The sequence below is a fragment of the Lissotriton vulgaris genome, chromosome 11, assembly GCF_964263255.1.
Source record: "Lissotriton vulgaris chromosome 11, aLisVul1.2, whole genome shotgun sequence".
NCBI lineage: Eukaryota > Metazoa > Chordata > Amphibia > Caudata > Salamandridae > Lissotriton > Lissotriton vulgaris.
The window spans coordinates 7,458,624-7,486,580 of NC_141699.1; the positions used below are offsets into that span (position 1 = coordinate 7,458,624).

Here is a 27,957-nt window from a genome sequence, read left to right on the forward strand (position 1 = left end):
AGGAACGGACATGCCCAATCAACCCATGAGCGCAGAAGACTAGGAACGGACATGCCCAATCAAACCATGAGCACAGAAGACGAGGAACGGACATGCCCAATCTACAGATGAGCGCGGAAGACGAGGAACGGACATGCCCAATCGACCGATGAGCGCAGAAGACGAGAAACGGACATGCCCAATCGACCGATGAGCGCAGAAGACAAGGAACGGACATGCCCAATCGGCCCATGAGCGTGGAAGACTAGGAACGGGCATGCCCAATCGACCCATGAGCGCGGAAGACTAGGAACGGACATGCCCAATCAATCCATGAGCACAGAAGACGAGGAACGGGCATGCCCAATCGACCCATGAGCGTGGAAGACTAGGAACGGACATGCCCAATCAATCCATGAGCGCAGAAGACTAGGAAACGGACATGCCCAATCAACCCATGAGCGCAGAAGACGAGGACCAGACATGCCCAATCAACCTATGAGGCGAAAGACGAGAAACGGACATGCCCATCAACCCATGAGCGCGAAAGACGAGAAACGGGCATGCCCAATCAACACATGAGCGCGGAAGACGAGGACCAGACATGCACAATCAACCCATGAGGCGAAAGACGAGAAACGGACATGCCCAATCAACCCATGAGCGCGAAAGACGAGAAACGGACATGCCCAATCAACCCATGAGCGCAGAAGACGAGGAACGGACATGCCCAATCAACCCATGAGCGCGGAAGAAGAGGAACGGACATGCCCAATCAAACCATGAGGCGAAAGACGAGAAACGGACATGCCCATCAACCCATGAGCGCGAAAGACGAGAAACGGACATGCCCAATCAACACATGAGCGCGGAAGACGAGGACCAGACATGCCCAATCAACCCATGAGGCGAAAGACGAGAAACGGACATGCCCAATCAACCCATGAGCGCGAAAGACGAGAAACGGACATGCCCAATCAACCCATGAGCGCAGAAGAAGAGGAAGGGACATGCCCAATCAAACCATGAGCGCGGAAGACTAGGAACGGACATGCCCAATCAAACCATGATCGGGGAAGACGCAGAACGGACATGCCCAATCAACCGATGAGCGCTGAAGACGAGGAACGGACATGCCCAATCGACCCATGAGCGCAGAAGACGAGGAACGGACATGTCCAATCCGCCCATGAGCGCGGAAGACTAGGAACGGGCATGCCCAAACGACCCATGAGCGCGGAAGACTAGGAACGGACATGCCCAATCAATCCATGAGCGCAGAAGACTAGGAACGGACATGCCCAATCAACCCATGAGCGCAGAAGACGAGGAACGGACATGCCCAATCAACCCATGAGCGCGGAAGAAGAGGAATGGACATGCCCAATCAAACCATGAGTGCAGAAGACAAGGAATGGACATGCCCAATCAACCCATGAGCGCAGAAGACGAGGACCGGACATGCCCAATCAAACCATAAGCGAGGAAGACTAGGAACGGGCATGCCCAATCAAACCATGAGCGCGGAAGACGGGGAACGGACATGCCCAATCAAACCATGAGCGCGGAAGACGAGGAACGGACATGCCCAATAAAACCATGAGTGACGAGGAACGGAAATGCCCAATCAAACCATAAGCGCGGAAGAATAGGCAGGGACATGCCCAATCAACCCATGAGCGTGGAAGAAGAGGAACGGAAATGCCCAATCAAGCCATAAGCGTGGAAGACTAGGAACGGACATGCCCAATCAACCCATGAGCGCAAAAGACAAGGAACGGACATGCCCAATCAACCCATGAGCGCAAAAGACAAGGAACGGACAAGCCCAATCAACCCATGAGCGCGAAAGACGAGGACCAGACATGCCCAATCAACCCATGAGCGCGGAAGACTAGGAACGGTCATGCTCAATCAACGTTTGTGCAGAGGTCATGGATGAACACGCGCTCACTCTGTGCGGAACGTGAGGAATGGACACATGGATATCAATGCATATACAAGGAATGTGATGCATGACACATGACCGCTAAATACCTGTGGAGGAAGGCAAGGAATGGACACTGTGGCGGCCGGCATGGTTCACAGGTGCGGAGCGGGCGCTGGGAGGGTGTATTGGCATGCCCACTCAATGCCTGCGTGGGTAAGGGATGGACACACGCCCAATCAATGACTGTGCAGGGAGGGAGATTAATGGACACAGGCCCAATCAATGCCTGTGCAGGGAGGCAAGGGACGAACACAGTGGCAGCCAGCGTGGGGAAGGGATGGACACACGCCCTATCAATGCCTGCGTTGGCAAGGGATGGACACGCCCAATCAATGCCTGCGCAGGGAAGGCAAGGGATGGACACACGCCCAATCAATGCCTGCACAGGGAACTGATGGACACACGCCCAATCAATGCCTGCGCGGGGAAGGGATGGACACACGCCCAATCAATGCCTGCGCAGGGAAGGCAAGGGATGAACACACGCCCAATCAATGCTTGCGCGGGGAAGGGATGGACACACGCCCTATCAATGCTTGCACGGGGAAGGCAAGGGATGGACACACGCCCAATTAATGCCTGCACAGGGAAGGCAAGGGACGGACACACGCCCAATCAATGCCTGTGTTGGCAAGGGATGGACACACACTCCATCAATGCTTACACGGGGAAGGCAAGGGATGGACACACACCCAATCAATGCCTGCACAGGGAAGGCAAGGGACGGACACATGCCCAATCAATGCCTGCGCTGGGAAGGGATGGACACACGCCCAATCAATGCCTGCGCAGGGAAGGCAAGGGATGGACACACACCCAATCAATGCCTGCGCAGGGAAGGTAAGGGATGGACACATGCCCAATTAATGCCTGCACAGGGAAGGCAAGGGACGGACACACGCCCAATCCATGCCTGCGCTGGGAAGGGATGGACACACGCCCAATCAATGCCTGCGCAGGGAAGGCAAGGGATGGACACACGCCCAATTAATGCCTGCACAGGGAAGGCAAGGAACAGACACACGCCCAATCAATGCCTGCGCTGGGAAGGGATGGACACACGCCCAATCAATGCCTGCGCAGGGAAGGCAAGGGATGGACACACGCCCAATCAATGCCTGCGCAGGGAAGGCAAGGGATGGACACACGCCCAATCAATGCCTGCGCAGGGAAGGCAAGGGATGGACACACACCCAATCAATGCCTGCGCAGGGAAGGTAAGGGATGGACACATGCCCAATTAATGCCTGCACAGGGAAGGCAAGGGACGGACACACGCCCAATCAATGCCTGCGCTGGGAAGGGATGGACACACGCCCAATCAATGCCTGCGCAGGGAAGGCAAGGGATAGACACACGCCAAATCAATGCCTGCGTGGGGAAGGGATGGACACGCCCAATCAATGCCTGCTTGAGGAAGGGACGGACACACGCCCAATCAATGCCTGCTTTGGTAAGGAATGGACACACGCCCAATCAATGCCTGCGTGGGGGAAGGCAAGGAAGGGACACACCCCCAATTAATTCTTGCTTGGGGAAGGGATGGACACACACCCAATCAATGCCTGCGTTGGTAAGGAATGGACACACGCCCAATCAATGTCTGCGTGGGAAAGGGATGGACAAACGCCCACTCAATGCTTGCACAGGCAAGGGATGGACACGCCCAATCAATGCCTGCATGGGTAAGGGATGGACACATTCCCACTCAATGCCTGCGTGGGGAAGGGATGGACACACGCCCAGTCAATGCCTGGATGATGAAGGAGATCGTGACAACCATACCCGGACCACGCAGGGCTCGGAGTCCTGCCAAAGGTACAAAAGGCAAACACAGCAGGTGTCAGAGTCCGTCTCCCCACCAGCTCTGCGGGTGTCTGGTCTGCAACAAACAGGGATGTCTCCTCAATTTGAGCGGAGGAGCGCCCCCCTACTAAATTGCCCCCAGAAATGCCTCCGAGACGAAAACTAAAATTGTAATGAAGTTAATTTATTACCGTTTTATTTACCGTCAACCTATCCTGAACCAAGTGTCAGGACGGGGCGGGGCCTGCAGAGTGGCCGCAGTGGTGGGCTGCCGGTGCGCTACTTTATTGTGTGCATTTCCCTTTGGCCGGCCATCTTGCCACGGGCAGCCTGACATGTGAACTATAAACCTCTCACCTCATCTGTCTTTGACCGCTGGGTTGAAAGCAAGCATAGCCCTCCAGTGTCGGGAGCGCAGAGAGGGGCCGCGCCCTCCAATCCTGGGCCTGCTCTGATGCTGGTTAACAGCATGAGAGCAGCACCGTGATTGGTTAAGCCCAATTAGATGTGACGCCAGTAGATGACAACCGGAGCTGGGGGATGCGTCCCTGGAAAGCTTGATAAGTACCTTTTCATTTATGCATTTTTTTAAATGTATTAATACATGTGCCCGCCTCTCCCATCGCCGTGCTTCCCAGCCGCCACTGGTTAATAACCAGCTGCAGAGATCGAGGCGCTTCCGCACACCCCAGGCCCGCGCTCAGGGTCTCCACTCCCCGTCACACACAGCCTCTTGGAAGACGCCAGGGCTGTTAACAGAGACCCTTTCAGAGAGGCCTTCGGATGTATAAACCTGCTGCGAGGGCAGACATCCCGGCTCGTGGTCTCCCTTCCTGTGCACGCACTCACAAACCAATGCACAGTGCGGTCCAAGCCCCGAGCCAAGGCTGGAGGGCCCTGCCCACTCTCCGGCGGGTGCGCACTGCCGCCGTGTGGAGAACCGGGGCAGTGCAACGTGGATGGTTGAAACACGACGGGCGGTCAATAAAAGAAGACCGACTGAATGAAGAGTCGCAGTTTTAAAAAAGCAAATGAAAAATGTTAACGTCAAGCTTCAGAGGATGTCAAGGAAAGGCTTACCACGTTGTTCTGAGAGGTCGAAAATTCACGAAAATAGCATGGAAAAAAAAGAGAGCAACTTGACAGCAAACAAATCACAGCTGAACCAAAAAGAAAAGTCAGCTGTTTCATGGAAAAATTACGTTTCCTAAATGTAATGAAATGAACAATCTATATTTAGTACAACTAAAACTTATAAGACACAAAAAAAGCGTCTGTTGAAATCAGTGCGAATTCATGTTATAGGCTTAATATTAATTTTAAAAAAATCGCTCACCAAATTTATTCTTTAAAAAACGCCTGCTCCATATTTGAACATTCAATAGCTCAGGAGAGGCCTGGGCTTCCTTCCCCAATGTCACAAAAAACAACTTCAGGGTACTTGCCCCAAAGGAATTGAACATGAAGTGTTCTTGTGTCTGGAGAGGCCAGAATTACAAAGAGACGGGCCTTCTGAGCAGAGAGACGGGCCTTTTTCTGAGCAGAGAGACGGGCCTTTTTCTGGGCAGAGAGACGGGCCTTTTTCTGGGCAGAGAGACGGGCCTTTTTCTGAGCAGAGAGACGGGCCTTTTTCTGAGCAGAGAGACGGGCCTTTTTCTGAGCAGAGAGACGGGCCTTTTTCTGAGCAGAGAGACGGGCCTTTTTCTGGGCAGAGAGACGGGCCTTTTTCTGGGCAGAGAGACGGGCCTTCTGAGCAGAGAGACGGGCCTTCTGAGCAGAGAGACGGGCCTTCTGAGCAGAGACAGAGAGACGGGCCTTCTGAGCAGAGAGACGGGCCTTCTGAGCAGAGAGACGGGCCTTCTGAGCAGAGAGACGGGCCTTCTGAGCAGAGAGACGGGCCTTCTGAGCAGAGAGACGGGCCTTCTGAGTAGAGAGACGGGCCTTCTGAGTAGAGAGACGGGCCTTCTGAGTAGAGAGACGAGACGGGCCTTCTGAGCAGAGAGACGGGCCTTCTGAGCAGAGAGACGGGCCTTCTGAGCAGAGAGACGGGGCTTCTGAGCAGAGAGACGGGCCTTCTGAGCAGAGAGACGGGCCTTCTGAGCAGAGAGACGGGCCTTCTGAGCAGAGAGACGGGCCTTCTGAGCAGAGAGACGGGCCTTCTGAGCAGAGAGACGGGCCTTCTGAGCAGAGAGACGGGCCTTCTGAGCAGAGAGACGGGCCTTCTGAGCAGAGAGACGGGCCTTCTGAGCAGAGAGACGGGTCTTCTGAGCAGAGAGACGGGTCTTCTGAGCAGAGAGACGGGTCTTCTGAGCAGAGAGACGGGCTTCTGAGCAGAGAGACGGGCTTCTGAGCAGAGAGACGGGCTTCTGAGTAGAGAGACGGGCTTCTGAGTAGAGCCCCAGCAATAAAGCTAGAGGCCGAGCGCAGCCAGTCTTCTGGTCGCGTACTCATGGCCAACAACCAGTGCATGTCGCCGACAGAGGTACCAGATGAGGCTTTTACAGTACATTCAAGTCCGTAAGCCCTCTTTCTGCTCATACTAGCCCGATCCGCCCAAACCTCGGAAGCCCTATAGAAACTACTGGAGATCGCTTCCTCTCAAAGCCGATGCTGAGGGTTGACTCTTGGGAACCCAATAGCCACAAGAAGCGCAGTAAAAGGCGGAGCACCCCTGTATACTTGCAGACTGTACAATCCCCTATTAGACCATTTTGGGACGGCCAGAAAAGGCTTTTCAAAGCTAAGGAAGGGACTTTGACCCCCTTACTTAATGAATTCTAATTCTGGATTCCAGGATCATCCCGGAAGCCGCTCCCAGTCCAAGAACTCCTTGGCGGTCGGCGTGTCTGGCAATGGCGATGCCAGGCATCTTTTCTAAAGTTGGCACTGAGCTGGGGTTACCTTGGCGGTGGTACTTTCCTCAACAGTTGTGCCAACGTGGCTTTGAGGTGTATGTATGTCATAACAGTGGCCAGGAGTACCTTTTAATGATATATATATATATATATATATATATATATATATATATATGTTGGACCCGGCCTCGTGGCGTGGTCCTCGCTGATCTGCGCAGCTCCAGATCTACGGGTGGAACTGATTCCCGTCCACCCAGAACCGTACATGACACTCCTACCTCGGACCTGAGACGAGCCCCCAGACCGCGTGCCTACACCCGCGCACGTGACCATCAGACTCCAAGTTTGGCCACCGCGGCCGGCCGCCTTCTTTCCTTTCGGCAGCCCCGGGCCACTCCTGGCTACAGCCAAGCAGGCGCGTCCGACGCGCCCAGATCCGCCCGAGGGGGTGAACGACTCCCCAAGTACCCGAAACCAAGACCTCCATCACACCTCCGACCCCCTTCCGAGGAACTGGTTTCCCTCACACCTCTGAACTATCCCTGGGGGCTGGTTTCGATCGCACCTTGGGCCTCCTAGCGAGCTGGCTCCAGGCCTTGATGGGCGTCTGGGATTCCCTGGACGCATGGTCCAAAGCATCAAAGAACCAACCGCCCAGACAATCGGGCGCCTGGCCCTCGGACCTCCGGCCTCCTACCTCTGAGGGTCCGGACATCAAAGAACTCCAGTACTATAAGACAGCCTGCCTTCCATCTAGTCGGCAGTTGTATCTTGGACAAGAAAGCCCTGCTGATCTGATCGTGGCTGACTTTGAGGAGAACAGACACTGACCCACCGAGCCCTGCTGACGTCGTCGCAGCTCATCCTCGAACCTACGGAACGGCACCATCGGGGCCCTGCCGACGCGGTCGCGGCCCCCCTCCCGAAGGACAAGAGATCTGAACCATCGGGGCCCTGCTGACGCTGTCGCGGCCCCCCTCCCGAAGGACAAGAGATCTGAACCATCGGGGCCCTGCTGACGCGGTCGCGGCCCCCTCTCGGAACATGAGACCTGAACCATCGGAGCCCTGCTGTCGCGGCCCCATCTGCTTACGAGTACGACGGAGTACTCCTGACCAAGCCCTGCTGACCTCGTCGCGGCTTGTCGAATACTCTGGTCCGGCTAGACCATCGACGCTACCCTCACTATCATCTTGAACCAGAAGTGAGTAGGACAGCAAGTCCCATCGCCAGCCCCCGTACCCCCCAGTTCGAGGATTGAGAACTGTGCGCAGGGTGCGTTGCGTGCCAGCTGGCCTCCTAAGACTGTCCCGCTTCCCCGATCCCTCGTTACGAGACTTTCGCAATCCCTCGATCGCTGTGTATTGCTCCCTACGTTTAATCTTGATAAAGTTTTTCTTGATAAAGAATCACGGTGTAGTGTCCGTTCATAAGTTATGTTATGTTATGTTACTTATATTTTTATAGCGCGCAGCTGCCCCAGCAAAGGAGCGTCCTGGCGCTCTGACAGACACTATAACATAACACATAGGAAAGAAAAAGAAATTAACCAGACACAGGAAACAGGAAGGTTTTAATCGCCTGCCTAAAGGCGAGCAAATCTTCAAGAGCTCGGATATGTACCGGGAGCGAATTCCATAGACCTGCCGCTAGCACCCTAAAGGAGCGGCCACCCATTCTGCTCAGCTTAAAGCGTGGACAGACAGCCAGATGAAGCCCCTCCGATCTCAAGGATCTCGAAGGCATATAGGGCGCGAGTAGGTTGGCAAGTGCCGGCGGCAAAGAAGATTTTAAAATTTTAAAGGCCAGACACAGCGCCTTGAACTTAATTCGCTGTCTGACCGGGAGCCAATGTAAGGCCGCGATGGTACCGGACACTGAACAATGTCTGGGGAGGCCCACAATGGCTCGTGCCGCGGCATTTTGTACTCTTTGGAGCCTCGAGGCCTCCGCTTGATTCACCCCTAACAGCAGTGAGCTGCCGTAGTCCAGTCGAGATAGTACTGAGGCCTGGACCACAAGCTGTCTGGTAGGGGGATCAAAGTACTTTAGAACCGGCCTCGTACCCCGCAGAATGCCATAGCATGTGGCAGCCACCTTCTTGGTGTGGTCCCTGAAGGTGAGCGCAGAGTCCAACCAGATTCCTAGATTTCTCACTCCAGCAGCTGGAATAGGAGTGACACCTAACTCTGCTGGCCACCACTGGTTACCCCATAGCTCAGCATGCTTCCCTAGCACCAACACCTCCGTTTTGGTGGCATTCAACTGAAGGCAGTTGGTGCGAAGCCAGCCTGCTACTGCCGTGAGACCCGCACGGAATCTGGGGGCCTCCACCTCAGGGTCTCCACTAAGTGTCACCGCTAGCTGTGTGTCGTCCGCATATGAGGCCATCGTAAGACCCCACTGTTTGACGACACCAGCCAACGGTTTCACATAGAGGTTGAACATTGTAGGGCTCAACGAGGATCCCTGAGGTACCCCCAGCTCCAGGGGATAGGTGGCGGATTGGCCAGGTGGTATAGCCACTTTAAAGGAACGATCTGCCAGAAAAGACCGAAACCACTGGAGAGCGACATCCTTCACTCCCGCCTCCTGTAGTCGTTGGATCAGTGTATGGTGGGACACAGTATCGAAGGCAGCGCTTAGATCTAATAATAAAAGCGCTGCAGTATGGCCTGAGTCCAATACCTGGCGAAGATGTTCCGTGATGTAAAGTAGTGCCGTCTCGGTACTGTGTCCCGACCGGAAGCCTTTCTGACTGGGATCCAGGATCTGGTTACGAACCAGATGCTCAGACAGAACAGAGTTGACATGGGCTTCTGTTACTATAGCAATCCAAGGCAACAGGGAGATAGGTCGATAGTTTTCTGGCAACCGGGGGTCAGAGTTGGCTTTTTTTAATATAGGAGTGACCACTGCCTGTTTCCAAGCCGCGGGTACCGTTCCACAAGACAGTGACATATTGATAAGATTCAATATGGGGTCACGGCACAGCGGGGAGAGTGTGTTGATAAAGGCTGGCTTTAACGGGTCCGCAGGAGAGCCTGACTTGACCCTGAGGCTGAACCTGTCAAAGGCCTCAATCGACAGTTCAGGTAACATAGCCAGGGGCTCATACTCCATCGTATCAGGAACAGTAGCCTCTCGATCCTGGTGGAGTGTGTCGAAACCTTGGTAGATTTTTTCCACTTTCTCCACAAAAAAAGAGGCCAATTTATCACAGTGGGAATCTGTGCAAATCACCTCTGATGAGGATCTATTTTTCATAAGGTCCTTCAGTACCTTGAAGATCAGTTTTGATGGATTGGGACTGGTGGCAAATTCGTGAGCGTAAAATGCGGCTCGTGCTCTGCAGATAGCTCTATGATAGAGCTTCAGCTCAGTAAAATACCGAGTTTTCAGAGCAGGGTCATAGGATCGTCTCCATTCCCTCTCTGTTTTTCGGCAAGATTTTTTCATTTCTGCGAGAGACTCATTATACCACGGACTGGGTGTTTTTGTCCGGCCTTTCGACCACCGTAGAGGTATAAGACAATCTAGGGCCTCAGTAATCCAAGTGCAGAACTGTTGGTAACCCTGTTCTACATTAGTAAAAGTGCTCAGAGGTTTCCGTTCCAGTATATTGTAGAACTCTTCCAGCGTAAGCTTGTGCCAAAGCCTTTTAAGGATAGGCCTATCCATAGATATAAAAGGCTTATCATGGACCGTACAGAAGGCTTCTACTAGCAGATGATCAGTCCACCCCATCATCCTCGGATCCGACAACCTTAACTCGTCAAGTGTGGAAAAGAAGGGGTCAAGAATATGCCTCCCGAGTGGGTTGGAAGGGTGACGCGCTGAGTAAGTTGGAGGGCTTCAAGATCCGCCGATAAGTGTGGTGTGTTGACAGTGTGTACGATCAGTCCTCCCCGGCGGGGACTCCCCCCTCGATAAGACTCGGCAGTAATTGTGGGAGAGGAGGTTCCAGGTGGTTAGGAGAGTCCTCTTGACCCCTGGGGTCACCGCCTTCCAACAATATATAAATACACCTCAAAGGGGCAGTGAACGGGTCAGCTTGCAAACATCTTTTATATTAGGTCTTGCCTTTTACTAGTGCTCGGTAACGTGCAGAGGATAAACAGTAGAATGCAGGCGCTGTGATTCAAGGTAGGAGCTTGGAAGTGTGTGTTTGACAGATCCCATCTCTCCAGTGCCGCCACTCATTTTCGATGCGCAAGGAGCTTCAGTCGTTGCTTACAGACCCAACGGCAAAAAATTTAATCTGAAGGCGGTGACCACGAACGAGGGCTTCCGGGGTGCACGTCTCATGTCAAAAGGTGACTGACAGCACCAAATGGGAATAGACATTGCCCATCAGAAAAATAAAACAAGCATTGAAAAAGTAATAGGTCGCGCATTTGTTTTAATTAGAGCTATTGACATTGTAAATGGCAATGTCTTTTACCTATGTTATGGAATGTATGCATGTGGTGTGTAGTGGAATTGTGTGGCGTGGATTGGATTAGTTGTGTAATTGTGTAGCACGGAGTTGTGTGGCGTGGATTGGAATTGTGTACTGGAACTATGAGGAATGGCGTGCTGTGGAATTATATGGATAGTAAATATGTGGTATTGAGTGTACTGAAATTATGTGGCATGGGACTGTGTGCAATGGAGAGTAATTATATGGAATGGTATTTTATATTGTGAAGTGGTAGGTAGTGGAGTTTAATTATATAGTTTGCTGTTGAATTATTGTGGCACCATTTGGAATTGTGGGGTGAGGTTTAGATATACGTGGTGTATTGTAGAATTGTGTTGTTGAGTTGGATTATGTGGTTTGGTGTCAAATTATGTGGTGTGGATTGCAAATGTACATATTGAAGATGGAGCGCATTCATTAATCACATCAATCAACAATTATTATTGTAGTGCAATAATGATCAAATCCCGATGCAAGCTTCCTGTTCCGGTTCTTTATTAGCAAAACTTTTTCATATTGTTCAAATGCTTCTTAATCAAAAATACACAAGACAGCCAATGAATTGCACAGCCTACGCCTTTCATCCATCTTGGGACATCATCAGGGCTCTTTTGGTATAAAGGTCCAAATTTATAAGGAATCATTTTTTTTGGTCAAAAGATCCTTTTTATGTGGCGAAATTGCATTCACACCGAAGTGTTGTATTAAAATCTCAAAAAATCAACTGAGGTTCATTCTTCGTCCTACCCTCCCTTGTCTCAGACGATATTTCTTAATCTCCAAAATTTCACGATCTATGTCCGTGATATTCTATCCATATATTCCAATCGTCCCAATCAGCAACATTTTCAACTTTCTTGTGCGTAGTCAAAACTCTTGCACAAAGGCCATGGGCAGCCCCCAAAGAAACACAACCTCAACAGCCAGTCCGAGAAATCCCCATGGACTGGCGTTGTATTGAGCGGTCTTGCGTGACTACAAGTCTTAGAAAGTGAAGAAAAGCCCCAGAAAACTCCTGGCTTAGATGAGCTCCTTACACATTGAGTTGAAAAACGTGAGCGTTCCTGTAATACAAACAACAGAAGGTAAACACAGACCAGCCTCAGTTTGGCTGAGTCCCTGTTGGGCTGCAAAACACAAATATGGCCCAGGCAAGACCTGGAATGCAAGAAGGGCGGAGGCGTGCTTCTCAAGTGCCTGCTAGGTTTCTGCCTCCAAGCTGTTGGAACAAGAGGTCACTGAGGGCCACGCAATTGCTCACACCACCAACACCCCAAAAGTAAGAATATTTTAGAAGGGGACACTGAGCTTCCAAAGTTAGAAAAGAGAACACTGTCACAAACCAAACTAAACAGCAAAATATTGTTGAAAGGAAGGCTAGAGATTCAGCATTTACAAACCTGACCGGTCAGTGGAAATTACTCGTAAAATGCCCTTTGATGTAGGACTACTGAAGTGACATTCGGTGGCGCGAGCAGAATGCTGGCAGCACGAAGAGGGTAAGGGGCGCTGCCTGAGCGGTCACTGGCATGGTAGGGCACGATTAAACACCAAGGGGGATCTGAGCAAACTGAACATGACCTCTTCAGCCATTATAGAAGCGATGAGGAATACCAGCATGGACAATGATATGTAATGTAATTGCGGTTATAGAACGCCTAATACCCATCTCTAGGCGTTGATGCGCTTTGATTATGCTGTATAGCAATTGAAAACATTGAGATATTTGAATTAGTGGAAATGTATCCAGGATCTGAGATGGTGCGGAGTGGAATAATTAACAGGAGCGAAAGCAATAGCATTTGCAATTTCTGAGGTTTCTCTGACGTTGAGAAAAAAAATGTAATTTCTTGCATGCAAGGCTAATTAAGGCTAATTAAGTAGGAAAGAAACAAAGGATGTTGGAACTATAAATCTGGAAGATAGTCTTGCCGGTAAACAACAGTCACAGCAGACTACACGTTGTCACACAGAGCGTAGGGTGGGAGCATACACTGTTAGCTATTAAAATTGTTACTGCACAATTTAGGGGACCCCCTCTATGGGAAATTCTTTAAAGACTAAGGAGAAGAGGGGGTAAAAAACAACACTACTCAATAGGCTCCCTCACAGTCTATATATACTTTACAATCAGACGTAGTTCTTATTGATCTTAAGTATATGGAATCACACAACAGTAAGAATTATTTTACCCATTATCTTTAATTATTTTTCCATATCACATTATTCCGTTTCTTTTCATTTAATTTCTTATTTTTTGTTTTTATCTTATTTTCTATTTTTTCAAAAACAAAAACGTAACAGATACAAAAGATGCATATAATCATTTCCATTCAATATTGTTTAAAAAAATCCTATACAAAGGACACACATAATTGTAATCCCTGGTTCGTGTACAATAAATACACATGCCTCCTACTCAGTCATACACATTCACAAAACCTCATACATATAACCCAGTTTTTGAAGGTTTTAGATCACAAGGCTCAACAAAGGGTCCACAAGGCTCAACAAAGGGTCCACAAGGCTCAAAGGGTCCCTTTGTTGAGCCTTGTGCTCTAAAACCTTCAAAAACTAGGCTATATATAGGTCCGCTAGTCATCTGGTTGCATCTACCATGTACAGGTGTTATATGTATGAGGTTTTGTGAGTGTGTGAATGTGTATGACTAAGTTGGAGGCATATGTATTTATTGTACACAAACACGAAAAAATAGAAAATAAGAAACAAAAAATAAGAAATGAAATGAAATGAAAAGAAATAGAATAATAAAATAGAATAATGAAGTGATATGGAAAAAAAAATCAGGATAATGGGTAAAAGAATTCTTACGGCTATTAAAATTGTGTCTTCACATGGTCATTAAGCAGCACCGTAATGTGCAAAATCTGCACACATGTCTGCCTTGTGGCCCTGATGAGATCAGCGGGCACTGTGCGGAGTTACTAAAACACGACGGAGCGGCAAAGAGTTTAGCAAGCTATACATACCTGCGCGCCCGCCATTAGTTACTGCTTACATAAAAGTAAATACATTGAGTAAAAAATATGCATGCTGTTCAAAAGTAAGAAATGAATGTTTGCGTGGTTAATAAATGCAAATGAAAGGCAGTGCATGAGAAGGGAAGGGCGGGGCTAAGCAACACCGACACCCTTGAACCCCAAATCATTGCGGTGCCGTTAATAAATAAAGGCGCAGGGAAGTAGCACCAAAACTGTGACACGTGCTTAAACACAATGCAAGTGAACGGCATGAGGAAGGAAGAGAGAGGCTAAAGGCAACACTGACAGACAGTGTGAGCCGCAAATGATTGCAGTGCCATTACTAAATAAAGGTGCATGCCCAGGTTGTGTCGGAGAAGGGAGGGGTCTGAACAAATAATATTCCAAGTACACGAGCCAGGAAAGGCAAGGCAGTCATCAGCTGAGAGCGAGCACTGCTGGAGGACAGCTGAGCACCAGCGCTGCTTGTGTCCTGCCTACAACATCTGGTAGGAGAAAGTCCTTTAAGAAAATAGTGCCCACAGACTGTTAATAAAACCTGCAGAGTAACACAAGTAAAAGGGTGAGTCCTCATGGGAAGTTACAAAAGCAGAAAAGGTGGATCTAAGGAGGGCCTATTAAGCCTATTCACGAATCAAAAGTAACCATTTAGAAAGGAGAGTAACAGGAGCCAATTGAAAAGTTGGACGGAAGATGAGCAGAGCTTGACGTCCATACTCTAATACAGCATGTCTCGAAGAGACAGCGCAAGCGCTGCCTAGGTGAGACCCAAAAGAGAGACAAGAGGACAAAGTATTCCGGACCCAACCACTAGACGGCAGAATAATGCACAGTAGGTGAATCCAGAAATGATTCACCTGCTAAACAAGGGGATTAGGTGGTGCCTCTCTAATTGTTTAAGGAACTGGAATCACTACTACTGGAATTGTTTTGGGGGAAAGGTAGGCGTAGAGTAGCAGTAACAAAACTACAGCACCCTGTAAAGGAGGAGGGTTTGTTGATCCTGATCTTCAATCTTATTATCTGGCGGCTCAACTTCAATGGTTAAACAAGTGGGTTTACTGCCAGATGAACCCAGAAGAGGATGTTAGTGGCTGACTGCCTGATTTGCAGGACTTACTGAAAGTCTTCTTGCTTTCTCGGCGGAGACTGCCTGTAATTCTCCTAGTGATACAGCACTGTTGGCGACATTGCCTCCAGCGAACCCGGGTCGAGATACCCTATTCGCCTGATATGCCATTAAAATAGATGAAAATAGTGGTCCAGGTAGGAGCGTTGGCAGGGATTGAAAGATGGACTACCTTTGGGGTTAACCGTCCTGGGGGTGGAATGTTGCTTAGGTTTGAAGGCCTGCCGGAAGAATTGGATATGCCTAAGAGACATTTTTTAGCACACAGGGCATTAGTTGCAACAATAAGAAGTATTGGAAGAATGGCGATGCTGAATCTGCTCCGCATCAGGTGTGTCAACAGCTCTGTACAACAGGGTGTGTATGAGCGGTCACAATTCTATATCGTGCAATTCGTGCAAATATTGTTTCTCCTCTTGTAGAGTTGAAACTCAAATGGGGAGAGACTTGGAGCGCCAAATTAATGACTTGGACAGGGATAGGATTGTGGCAGAAGTATCAGCTGTCAATAGAAATGCTAGGTTTAAATTAATTTCCATATCCTGCATTGAGCTTTTCTAAAGCTTGGCAAGATTAGCAGGTTCTATGCAAGTGCTGCTGCTAAATGCCCCAGATGTGGGGAGATGGGGGCAGAAATGTTCCACATGGTATGTGTAGAGTGGAGTGCATCTGCATGTCATCATTAGAATGTTAGCTACGTTGCTAGGATAGAATGTTCGCTTTTGATTGTAGGAGTTGATCTTGAAGCTGTGCTGGAGGTATCTGCCTTGATTCTCAAATAAAGCTATCTGATCTTCATCAAATTGACTGGAAATTGGATCTTTACAGTATGATCCTGCCTTTCATTAGCGGAAATCTAGAAAGAAGTTATAGACCTTACGGAATATCCCTTGTATAACCTTTATCTGCCTTCTAGGGGGATACCCTCGCCGCTAATATATGAAAACTGCTACTAGATTTACTGACTTCGGTTTGATTCTGGCAAAACGAGAACAGACTATACACTGGAAATCAGCACATGGTCCTCAAGTCACTGGATGGTGTATGGAAATGGTTAAATAGGCACGTTTGGAGAGTGCTGTGTTGTTTCATTAGATAGAGAGGGTGAGGAAAATATGAAAGGGTTAAAGCATGGGAACACCCAGTGGATAGTTTGTTGGCCCCAGAAGCAGATACAGATTCAAATATCTCCCAGAGTCCTTGTGGGTGAAAGGGAAATCTAGTTTGATTCAGACGTAGTGAGTGATAATGGGTACTATTGCGATAACTTGTTCATGTGGAATGTTTTGGCTCTTTATTTATGACTGCTTTACTTGACAAGGAGTAACTAAGTTGGGGGGGATTGATGTTATAGTTGGACCTAAGATATGTATGACATTTACAGTAGTCAAAATATGTGTGAAGGAATGTCGTATGAGATATTGATTATCCCTTCTAAACTATTAAAGTTATCTGGGTATTTCTCCTTTTTAATCTATATTTTAATCTATTACAATTATCTGTGTACTTTTTTAAAGCAAATTACTATATGTCTAGTGCACCTTATTTATGATCTGTTTTATATGCCTGTCACTATTGCACTATGGTCTATTTGATCAACTTAATAAAAATTATTTGAAACTAAAAAAATAAATAAAATAAAAAAGGAAGAGGGGATTAACGTGCAGTAACCTCATGCTGATGGCTCCTTACAAGCTACAGCAGCGCAGCTTTGCACATTTTAAAAAAACTGTAAACATCACCTTTTCGACCCCTAGGGGAGAAATGTCAACAGGCTTGTTTTAATCAGCCATTCGGAGGTTTACAGACATACAATGTCACAGCTTTGATGGGGGGTGCGTGGTGAGCAAGAGAAATAGCGACAGCGGTCAACGATTCTCGCAGATCTAGGATTCATTTGGAGGGGCGAAGGAGTCCAAAAATGCAAAACTGTCCTTGCACTATTCTAGAGGGTCAGAATAGTAACCTGATTTTCGCCTCTATCAATCTTCCCAGCAGGCCCACTTTAGCAGGACAATGCTAATCTTTAGACCTGTGTATTAGACAGTATTAGGTCTCCTTTAAAAAAAATATTCAACCTGCCCAATTTTGGAAGTCACCTTTTTCTATAGTTCGAGAATGGGAGCCATGGAATGGGGAGGTAGTGTGTGCCCCACCTCCCAATTGAAGAAACTGTGTTTATAATTACCATACTTGGTTGTAATAAACAAAGGATATGCTGATCAGTAAAATAGTGCTCTGCATCTTCTACGCTTATACCAAGTTTGCTTTTACCAGGTTAGGACGTTTGTGTTAAGTGACCTAATCCCCCAGAGTGGTTCAAATGGAACCCGCAGGGAGAGTTTTGCTATGACGCGCATCTTTATTGCAAACATCTTGGAATCAATGTGTAAAATGAATGTACATGGTACACTGCGGACTCTAGTCTGTCATGGCTCTGCCCCTCCTGCCCTCTTCTCCTTGCTGCCATCATACCCCAAATGGTGTTATTTTCAAGCACTGTGCCCGACCCCGTATAACCAGCGTAAGGCAGCAAGGCTCTGTGGAAAGCATGTTAGCAGTCTAAACAGCGAATCAATGTGACTGAACAGGAGAGAGGATCAAACCCTGCACTTTGGTCTGACGGGCACTGCAGGGCGACCTGGATGTGCCTGGACTTCTCCAACACCACTTGGGAGTCTCACTTCCGGTCTGGGCGCCCATCACTGAGAGTGGACTCCGTCCCACTATTGTCAGGGACGTTGCTGGCGCAGATCAATTTTCTATGGTGGACTCTGACACTTGGTGAGGGGCGCGGACAAGGTGAGCCAACGGACTCTCCCCAAATGTAAAACATTCAGCAGATGGTTCGTGAATGAACTGCTGCTGGGCCTGGTGAGGATGATAGTCTGAATCTATGTTTACGTTTGAAATTAAAGCTGGTTGTCTGAATGAAAAAGTGATCATGAATGCACTCTGCTTCACTGGCAGTTAGCCTGAAAGCCAACATTTGGATATATTTTTAGATTTCTCTAATAATTTTGTTTCCAGAGGTACACATCCAAGTGGTAAGCCAAACTATGACGGAATCTTGTGATGCTGATGCAACGCTCGCCACTTACTGCACCCCCACTTCCTACATGAAGCCTCAAGCTCTTTCTCTCTCACCCTACCCCAACATGTACTTAAAAGTACCTGTACCGCTCACTTTAACCCAACGCCCCCACTCAATCTTACCATAATAGTTGTCAAAAATGTATTTTCAAGTGTTTGTTTTATCAACTGGAAACTCCTGGTATTTTGAATTTTAGACCTAAAACAACCAATGACATGTTAATGTTAAGTAGCGAATATGCTACTTACCAGTATGCATCTGTTCTTGGCATGTAGGGCTGCTGACATTCATATCTGTGCATAGATCGCCGCCTAGTGTTGGGTCCGGATGATCGCACATTGTTGTCCTGGAAGAGCTTCGAAGTATCACCAGATAGGTGGCTCCTCCCCTGGACTACAGTGCGCATGGGAATCGACTCCATCCTCCGATTGTTTTGTGCCATTGCGGCTAAGATGGAGTGTAACACCGTGAGTGATGACCATGCTAAGAGTAAGTATGAGTGCTGCAGCCGCTACAGGCGCCGGGGAGGAGGGCGGGCGATATGAATGTCAGCAGCCCTACATGCCAAGAACAGATGCATACTGGTAAGTAGCATTTCCGGTTCGAGGCATGTGGGCTACTGAATTCATATCTGTGCATAGAATACACAGCAGTCCCTCCATTAGCGGCGGCCGCCTGTGCCAGCTGCAGCAGTTTGAAAAAGTGTTTTTAGAAAAGCCTGCCCTACAGCTGCCTGCTGTTTGGAGTGCACATCTACACAGTAGTGTTTAGTAAATGTGTGTGTGGTAGACCATGTGGCTGCTCTACATATGTCCTCTAAAGGAATATTTCCAAAGAAAAGCCATGGAGGCCCCCAACTTTCGGGTGGAGTGGGCCCGTGGGGGGACCGTTACAGTGCGCTTGGCTTTTTCATAGCAGATTTGAATGCACTTAACGATCCACCTGGCTATACCTGCTTTGGAAATGGGGTTGCCTTTGTGTTGTGGCGAAAAGGCAACAAACAGTTGTTTAGTTTTCCTAAAATCTTTGGTCCTATCAATGTAATACATCAAAGCTCTCTTGACGTCTAGTGTGTGGAGCATCCTCTCCGCCACTGACTCAGGATTTTGGAAGAACACAGGCAGTTCAATAGTCTGATTGATATGGAACTGTGAAACTACCTTAGGAAGAAATTTAGGGTTAGTGCGAAGCACCACCCTGTTGGAGTGAATTTGTATGAATGGCTCTTGGATAGTTAGTGCCTGGAGTTCACTAACGCGTCGCAGCGATGTAATCGCTATCAGGAAAGCCACTTTCCACGTCAAGAATTGAATCTTGCAGGAATGTAGAGGCTCAAAAGGTGGACCCATCAGTCTGGTGAGGACCACATTCAGGTTCCATTCAGGAGCCGGTGGGGTCCGGGGAAGAATGACTCATTTGAGTCCTTCCAGAAAAGCTTTAATGGCAGGCACTCTGAAAAGTGAGAGGTGCTGCCTGTTTTGTAGATTAGCTGCCATTGCGGACAAATGTATACGAATGGAAGCAAAGGCCAGATAGCATTTGTATAGATGTAACAGATAACAAATGATGTTGTGAGTAGACGCGTCTAGCGGGTCGATGTTGTGGCCGTACAATAAATGACAAACCGCTTCCATTTCGCCGCATAGCATGCTCTGGTGGTGGTCTTTCTTGCCTCCCTTATGATATCCATACAGTCTGGAGGCAAATTGGGGTAGCCAAATTCTAAGACCTCAGGAGCCAGATCGCCAGGTTGAGCTGTTGCGGATCTGGGTGCTGAATGTCGCCATGGCTCTGCGTCAAAAGCCTGGGTGTGAGGTGCAGCCTTTGATGCGGTACCACGGATAGTTCTAGAAACGTGGTGTACCATGGTTGGCGTGCCCACGTTGGAGCAACCAGGATGAGCGTCATCGAGTGTTGCTTCAGCTTGCGTGCCTCCAGCGGTATCCGAGGCGCTGGGGGAAAAGCATACGCAAATCTGCCTGACCAGTTCATCCATGTCGCATTGCCCTGTGACTGCGGATGTGGGAACCTGGCGGCGAAGCTTTGGCATTTTGCGTTTTCCCTTGTGGCGAACAGGTCTATCTCTGGATGACCCCACTGCTGGAAGTACGGTTGGAGTACCGATGGATGTAACTCCCACTCGTGCATTTGGTGGCTGTACCTGCTGAGCAGGTCTGCCATCTGATTGTCCTTGCCTGGGAGGTGTTCCGCCATGAGGAAGATGTTCCTCTGAATGGCCCACTTCCACATGCTCTGAGCCAGATGAGACAACTGTGGAGAGTGTGTTCCTCCCTGTTTCTGAATGTAGTACATGGCCGTCATGTTGTCCGTCCGGATCAACACGACCTTGTTGCACAGGTGTACTTTGAATGCCTTCATAGCCATGAAGATCGCCATCAGCTCTAGAAGGTTGATGTGCATCTTCTTTTTCTGTGTTGTCCATAGTCCCTGCACTGTGTAGTGGAGTACATGAGCTCCCCATCCCTGGAGAGAAGCGTCCGTCGTCAGTATAATCTGTTGCACAGGCTCCTGGAACGGTCGTCCCTTGCAAAGGTTTTGTGGATTCCACCAATGCAGAGTTGTATGCACAACCGGTTACCAACACTAGGTCTTTCAACTGTCCGTGAGCCTGATTCCACTGATGTGCTAAGCACTCCTGAAGCGGATGCATATGTAGTCTCGCGTGCGGGACTATGAAGATGCAGGAGGCCATCATGCCTATCAACTGCATGAACACTCGTGCCTGAAGCGAGTGTTGAGGTCTGAATTTCTTTATCAGCGATTGAATGCTGCTGATCCTCACTGAATTTGGCTGCGCTTTGGCTCCAAGAGTGTCTATTGTTGCGCCCAGATACTGCCGTATGTGGGCGGGTTGAAGGTGAGACTTCGGGTAATTCAGTGAGAATCCCAGATCGGGAAGAAGGTGAATGGTGTGGGACATGTGGGCGGCACACTGCTGGGCCGACTTTGCCTGGATAAGCCAGTCGTCCAGATAAGGGTAGATGTGAATGTTTGGTCTCCATAGGTGTGCCGCCACTGTCGCCAGGCACTTTGTAAACACCCTGGGTGCCGTCGTTACTCCGAAAGGGAGGACCTTGAATTGGTAATGCTGATTTTGAATGGTGAATCTGAGGTATTTTCTGTGTGACGGGTGTAGAGGAATATGAAAGTATGCATCCTTCAGATCTAATGTTGCGAGGAAATCTCCCTGACTGAGCAACGGCAGAACCTGCTGTAGTGTTAGCATGTGAAAGTGTTCTGACAGAATGTACTGGTTTAGGGGTCTGAGGTCCGTATGGGTCTGAGGGACCCGTCCTTTTTTGGGATTAAGAAGTACAGCGAGTACACTCCTGTGCCTCTTTCTTCCACAGGCATGAGTTCGATTGCTCCTTTTTGCAGCATGACGAGACCTCCTGCTGCAATAAGTGCAAATGCTCTGTGGACATAGGACGGTGTCTTGGGGGTATATTGGGTGGAGTGGATGTTCACTCCAGACAATAACCCTACTGGATAAGCTTTGTGACCCACCTGTCTGTGGTGATGGACTTCCAGACTGGCAGAAACTGTTGGAGTCTCCCCCGACCGGTGTTGTATGGTCAGGGGGCAGTGACAAGGCGTCACTGTTTGTTAGTGGCGGAGGACCTGGAGCTGTTGTTTCCACGACCTCTGCCCTTGGCGCTGTTTCCAAGATAGCCACCTCTACTTTGTTTGGTGTATGTGGTTTGCGCGCCACCTTTATTGTACGGTGTTTGCTGGGACAGCTGGCCTCTGGAAACACCTCTATTGCCTGAGCGACGAAAAGAACCACCCCTGAACTGCTGCGACTGGAGAGCCCCCATAGACTTTGCAGTTTGAGTGTCCTTTTTGATTTTTTCCAAGGTGGTGTCCACCTCTGGGCCAAATAAATGATCAGGGTTTACTGGCTGATTGAGAATGGTGGTCTGTATCTCTGGCTTGAACCAAGAGATTCTGAGCCAGGCATGTCGCCTCAACATGACACTTGTGTTAACGGCTCTGGCCGCGTTGTCTGCTGCGTCCAGTGCACATTTGATAGAAGCATTTGAGATGAGCTTCCCCGCCTGTATGAGCATCTCAGCCGCCTCTTTATATTCATCTGGCAGGTGCTGTAACAGGGTCTCTAGTGTGTCGTAATGGGCCCTGTCATACCTGGCTAAGAGTGCCTGAGTGTTTGAAATGCGCCAGATATTGGCCGCTTGAGCCGCCACCCTTTTCCCCGATGCCTCTAGCACCTTAGATTCTTTATCAGGGGGAGGAGCATCACCCGTTGTTTGAGAGTTAGCCCTCTTCCGGGCATTAGAAACAACCAGAGAGTCCAACGGCAACTGTCCCTTAATGTAGGTAGGGTCCCCAGGCGCTGGTTTGTACTTTTTCTCAATCCTGGGGTTTATCACCCTGGCCCTTGTAGGCTCCTTAAATATCTCCCCAGCATGTTTCAAGACACCCTTCAGCATAGACAGTCTTGACAGTCCTCTCTGAGGTGGAAAAGTTGTCGAACAGAAAATCAACTTCAATAGGGTCAGCATGGAGCTGGACATCATGATTCTTGGCTGCCCTTTCAATAAGTGCATTAAACGCCGCTGAATCCTCAGTAGGCGATGTTTTCACAGTATACACATGAGTGTCTGGGGCAGTGTGTGGATCCCCTGGGTCAGCAGCATATGCCCAGGGTTCATTATTATCGTCTAGATCAGTGTCCACAGGATAGTTGTAGTCCTCATTGTCACCTTCCCCCGTTTCCACATCTGAATAAGTGGGCGAGACATCTTAGCCACGTGGAGATATCGGTTCCACAAGAACAGGCGCTGTCGAAGAATCCTTCTTTTTCAATGGAATTTTTTACGACTCCATAAGCTGTTCCGGGGCGATCTTTCGTTTATAAATAGAAAGTCTGCCTGTATCTGCATCGATGAACTGTTCCTGCTGCTCTTCAAGCGAGGGTTGTCGATGCTTTGCGGCCGGTACCACAGTTGCGGGCTTCGGCCCCGTGGACACCTTTTTGGGCGCTTCGACGGCCATCTTAGGGACGAAGGCCTTTGGCACCACTTTCGGCGGCAGCGTGAAGTGGATGGGCGCCGACGTCTTTTGAGGTTTATCAGCAGGCTTTGGAGGTGGAGTATCCTTTGGTCCGACAGCCGAAGCCTTGCTCTTAATGCGCTTCAGCGAGTCCGCCACCTGCTTCGAGAAGGAGGCGGACGGCTGCGTCGACTCGACGGAATCCTTCGAGGCACCGCCAGGCGTGGACTCTAGGGTTGTACCCCTTTTAGCCTTGTCCGGTCGACGCGCAGGCTCGGGAACCTTCTGCGCACCGAGTCCTTTGTCGGTGTCGACGGTCTTCGGCGTCGATTTTTTCGGGTTGAAGTCCTTGACCGGTGCTTTCGGCGTGCCAGTCTTTGGCTAGACGCCCTTTAGTGGCCTCTTTGGGTCGATAACACCTTTATGCTTCGTCAGTGCCGATAGTTCCGAGGACTTCGAGCCGACCAAAGCAATACGCACTTTCGGTTTCGATTTGGCCTCTAGTGCTTTGGGTTGCGTAGACACCGAAGCTTTCTCTTTCGGTTTCGATTTTGCAACTTGCGGCTCTTTAGAAATGTCCGAAGCCGGGCCCGAAGGCGGGGCTGTAGAACCCAGTGGAAGATCTTGAGTAAGGCCAGGTGGCGATCCCTCGACCTGAGCCTTATGAAGTGTCTTGGCCCCAGTATCAGTTTGTGGGCCTGGCTCCTCGCTTGAGCTATCTTCCATGGCCCCAAAGGCCCCATCGTCGTCTCCTACCTCGTCGACGACGTCTTCCGCATCGAGCATCTCAATATCAGCGTCGTAGCTGGAGTCTATCTCCGATGCGGGATCTGACAGGTTCTCTCGAACCTCCAGCTCTGCTTCTTCATCATTCCCGGCATCGAAGATGTTCACCGGGTCAGGTGCCATCTGCTGGGCTTCCTTGCTCGCCGAGCTCGAATCGTCTTCTTGGATCGGAAACGGGAACAAGCCATACAGCTGGCTTCATCGTGATCCGGCGACAGGCACTTGTTGCACACCGGGTGGACATCGATGTGAGGATATTTAGAGTTGCACACAGGACATCTCTTGAACGGGCTCCATTCTATTATGGTCCGTCGATAAGGCCTCTGGCGTCGACCGTCCTTCAGTGCCGAAAAGCCACGCGGCTCTCCTGGATTTCCGGCTCGGGAACTGAGCTGGAACAGAACTGGGCACCGATCGCAAGACAATACCGACGGTAAACTAAATGCCTTTTGGCCAAAAGAGAGTTTTTATATCGATTCCGAACTGGAGTGAACCAATATGCATCCGAACCCAATGGCGGAAAAAAACAATCTGTGGATGGAGTCGATGCCCATGCGCACTGTAGTCCAGGGGAGTAGCCACCTATCTCGTGATACTTCGAAGACTCTTCCAGGACAAAAATGTGCGATCATCCGGACCCAACACTAGGCGGCGATCTATGCACAGATATGAATTCAGCAGCCCACATGCCTCGAACCTATGGTATTATTTGCAAAACTGCGAATGCTACCCAAAAGAGTGCCCTGCCACTTGAGGATGGAAGTTGAGCGGCCTCATCTACTGTATAGACTCCTACTATTGGAACTGCAAGATCCATAGCGATTTCCTAATATGAAGGTGATCAGAACTGTGTCCGAGGTGAGTGTGTTCCATTGTCTGGTTACCTGCACCCTGAATGAAGTATCTCCACCCAATATTTCTCTCTTGTACAGCAGCATGGTTACCTTTTTTTGGAACTCTGAATATTTTTTATCAAAGATTTTACAGACCGTAAGAGCAGAAAGAGAGAGCTATTGAACCGGATGATTAACTTTGCAGTAAACGCAGAACGAAGCAGTCTACTGAGTTTCGAAAGCAGAGATTCAGCCTGGAGGCACCTAGAGCCAAGCTGATAAAAGTGCCCAGTGAGTTAGGCTAAGATCTTTGAACACAATTCTTTTCTCTACAGGGAGCTAATTCAGTTGCATCCTAAAAGTGGAAACGGGTACCTTTCTATGGAAGCCACAAATGGTGTGAACTGCGTAGATGTGACACCGCTGCTGCAAAGAGATTAGTTTATTCGAAGATCCAAGATACAGACCATTACAGTAATCAAGTCTTGATCGGATTATGGTCTCAAATATTGATTTACGGCAGTCAAGGACTACAAAGAACAGATTTACTTTCCCTCTTTAAGATAAAAAAAGCAGAGGAAGTGAACTTGTTACCCTGCGGATTAAGAGGGCGGCAGCTGTCCAGTCAGACAGACAGGTTTGTGACAGAGAACCGGGATAAGAGGCGGCTCATATACAAGGGCGAGCAACTGTCCAAACAACCAGAATGGGTCATGGATCCTCTCAACAAAGGATCAGTTGTGCAAGCACCAGGTAGGTCAAAAAGGTAAATCCTTATGATGAAATCAGGTGAGCAAGCGCGGAAACAAAGAAATTAATCAACGTAGGGCTTAGGGAGGGGCCTCGAGGGATGCCTTGTTTCCTTAGCTTGAAGACATTTTGATGGCTTGAGTTCTATTCTTGAGACACGACCCAAAACAATCTAAGGCAGTGTCCCAGAACCCAATCTTCTGAAATCTTATCCGCAAGATCCATGGGAAACCGCACTGAAGGAGGGATAGGTCAACCAGAAAGAAAGCCCAACTGCCAACCCCATATCATTGGCTCAGCGAAGTCGCCAGGATTAACACTCGAAAGAAATCTTAACATGCAGAAACATATCAGTGCCGCAACACAAGGAGCAAACATTCAGATGAACACCATGAGAAAATTAAAAACCCTTCCTTTCCGCAAGAGACTTCAAACTGGCAGTTCAAGCACTAGTTATCCCAAAACTCGACTATGGGAGTTTTGCCAAACAAATCGTACAATTGTGCCTTCTCTGGAATCGCTCCAAGGATTTGGAACGCACTGCCCCTGGAAACCAGACGGAATCCCTCTTCTACCTCCTTTAAGAAAGACATTAAGTCTCTACTCCAAGGGAAATTCACATGACCATTTGATCTAACTCCCACTACGGATGTGTTGTTTATCAAGACTCAATTTGTAACTCTGTATTATTTTGTTTCTGATTTCTACCCCTGTAAAGCGCTCTGATACCCGCAAGGGTCTTGTCCGCGCTATATAAAACCTTCAAAATAAATAAATAAAATAAATAAAGCCACTGTCACTACCGCCCCGTATCCAGTATTAACCCACTCGCCCACCCGCCAGGCAGCGCATCGAGCGAACAAATACCAGACGGAGTACGGAGTAGTGTTCTACAAACATGCCAATAGCCATGCTGACGTGTCTTTCAAACTCTCACTGGGATCTGGTAAAAGTGAGATTGGACGGTCCTAGGTTAGGACATTGGGTAAACACCTTTAATTGAAACCAGACAAGCTTCATTAGGTGCACCAAGGCAGTCAGAGAAGTGAAGAGCAGATTCTGGACTGGGAGCGCAGAGCGTGAAATAAAGGCAGACTTACCTCTGCTTCCTTCTGCATCAGGATCCTGTCTTTGTCCACACCCTCTTCCTCGACCGGCCTGCAGGCATAGAAACATGCATCACTAAACAGATCTGAAAAACTGTCTAAGCACAAACAAAATACATGGTAATCAGAACACAACTGTGGAGTTCGATAATTCAAGGTTTGTAGGAAGTAATAACAATACACTCAAGAAAAGATTAAAGGGGAGTTTTAAAAAGAACAAGAGAGAATTAGTATCAGAAACATGGGAGAGGGAACTGCAAAAGTAAGGCTGGAGACACATTTGCAACAGGAGGTAAAACAATACTGGAGATGGGGGTGAAAGATACGGGTTATAACCTGACACAAGTAAACCACAATGTTACTCAGCAGATTACATTTATATTCTATATACGTGGACACTTTCACCACAGGGCAGTACTGGATTGTGTACCAGAGTGGAAATGAATGAAGACTGATGTGTGGACCCTCCCTCCAACCTGCTCTCCTGGCAGTGACACCCTTATTGCTGGCAGGGTGGCACAGCAAGTTAAGCACTCGCTGGTAATATAAAGCAAGCTGGTGTGGCCTTGTTGCAAAGTCATCCTATGATCAGGGCACCCCCCAACATTTTGCTGACTGGTAATGGTGGTAACTGACTGACTGACTGACCCTGGGATCTGCCTAACCAGGCCTAGGGCCAGTGCTATGCTGGAAACACTTAAAATACAGTGAAAACACCTACATACACTAGGGTACACTAAGGGTTGGGGTACCCCTGTGATTGGCATGACCTACCCCATAGGGCCCTAGTACATATTAGGGCAAAGGGATTGAAACTGCCTATCAGTCCCTAGTATATAATAGGGCATGGCAGTTTAGAGGCCAGCAGCCCTTTCTGCACTTTCACGTGGCTCTGGGCTACAGGAATGCTTTTACAAAGTAAATTGTGCCTGAACTCGACTTTTTTGTTTGTGGCACTTAAAATGGTTAACCTACAATGTGTAGGCATATTAGGTACCGACAGGGTCTCCCCTAGGTGCCCCAGGGGTGGGGCCATTATAAAATGAGTTGTACATGCCCCGGGTAAAGTGAAAATGCCCATTTCACTCCCCACATTGTGATAAAGGGCTGCTCAAAATTGACTTTGGTGGT

The 27,957-nt window shown here is 48.9% G+C and overlaps 1 protein-coding gene across 1 annotated transcript in view; it reads right to left on the reverse strand.

Moving 5' to 3' along the window:
• The window catches only part of LOC147678877 (septin-2), a 323,184-nt gene that overhangs the window by 65,532 nt on the left and 229,695 nt on the right, over nt 1-27,957 (reverse strand). Inside the window, exon 11 of the mRNA XM_086942642.1 lies at nt 26,821-26,878. Coding sequence (XP_086798768.1) covers nt 26,821-26,878 — 58 coding nt within the window. The remainder of the gene's footprint in view (nt 1-26,820; nt 26,879-27,957) is intronic.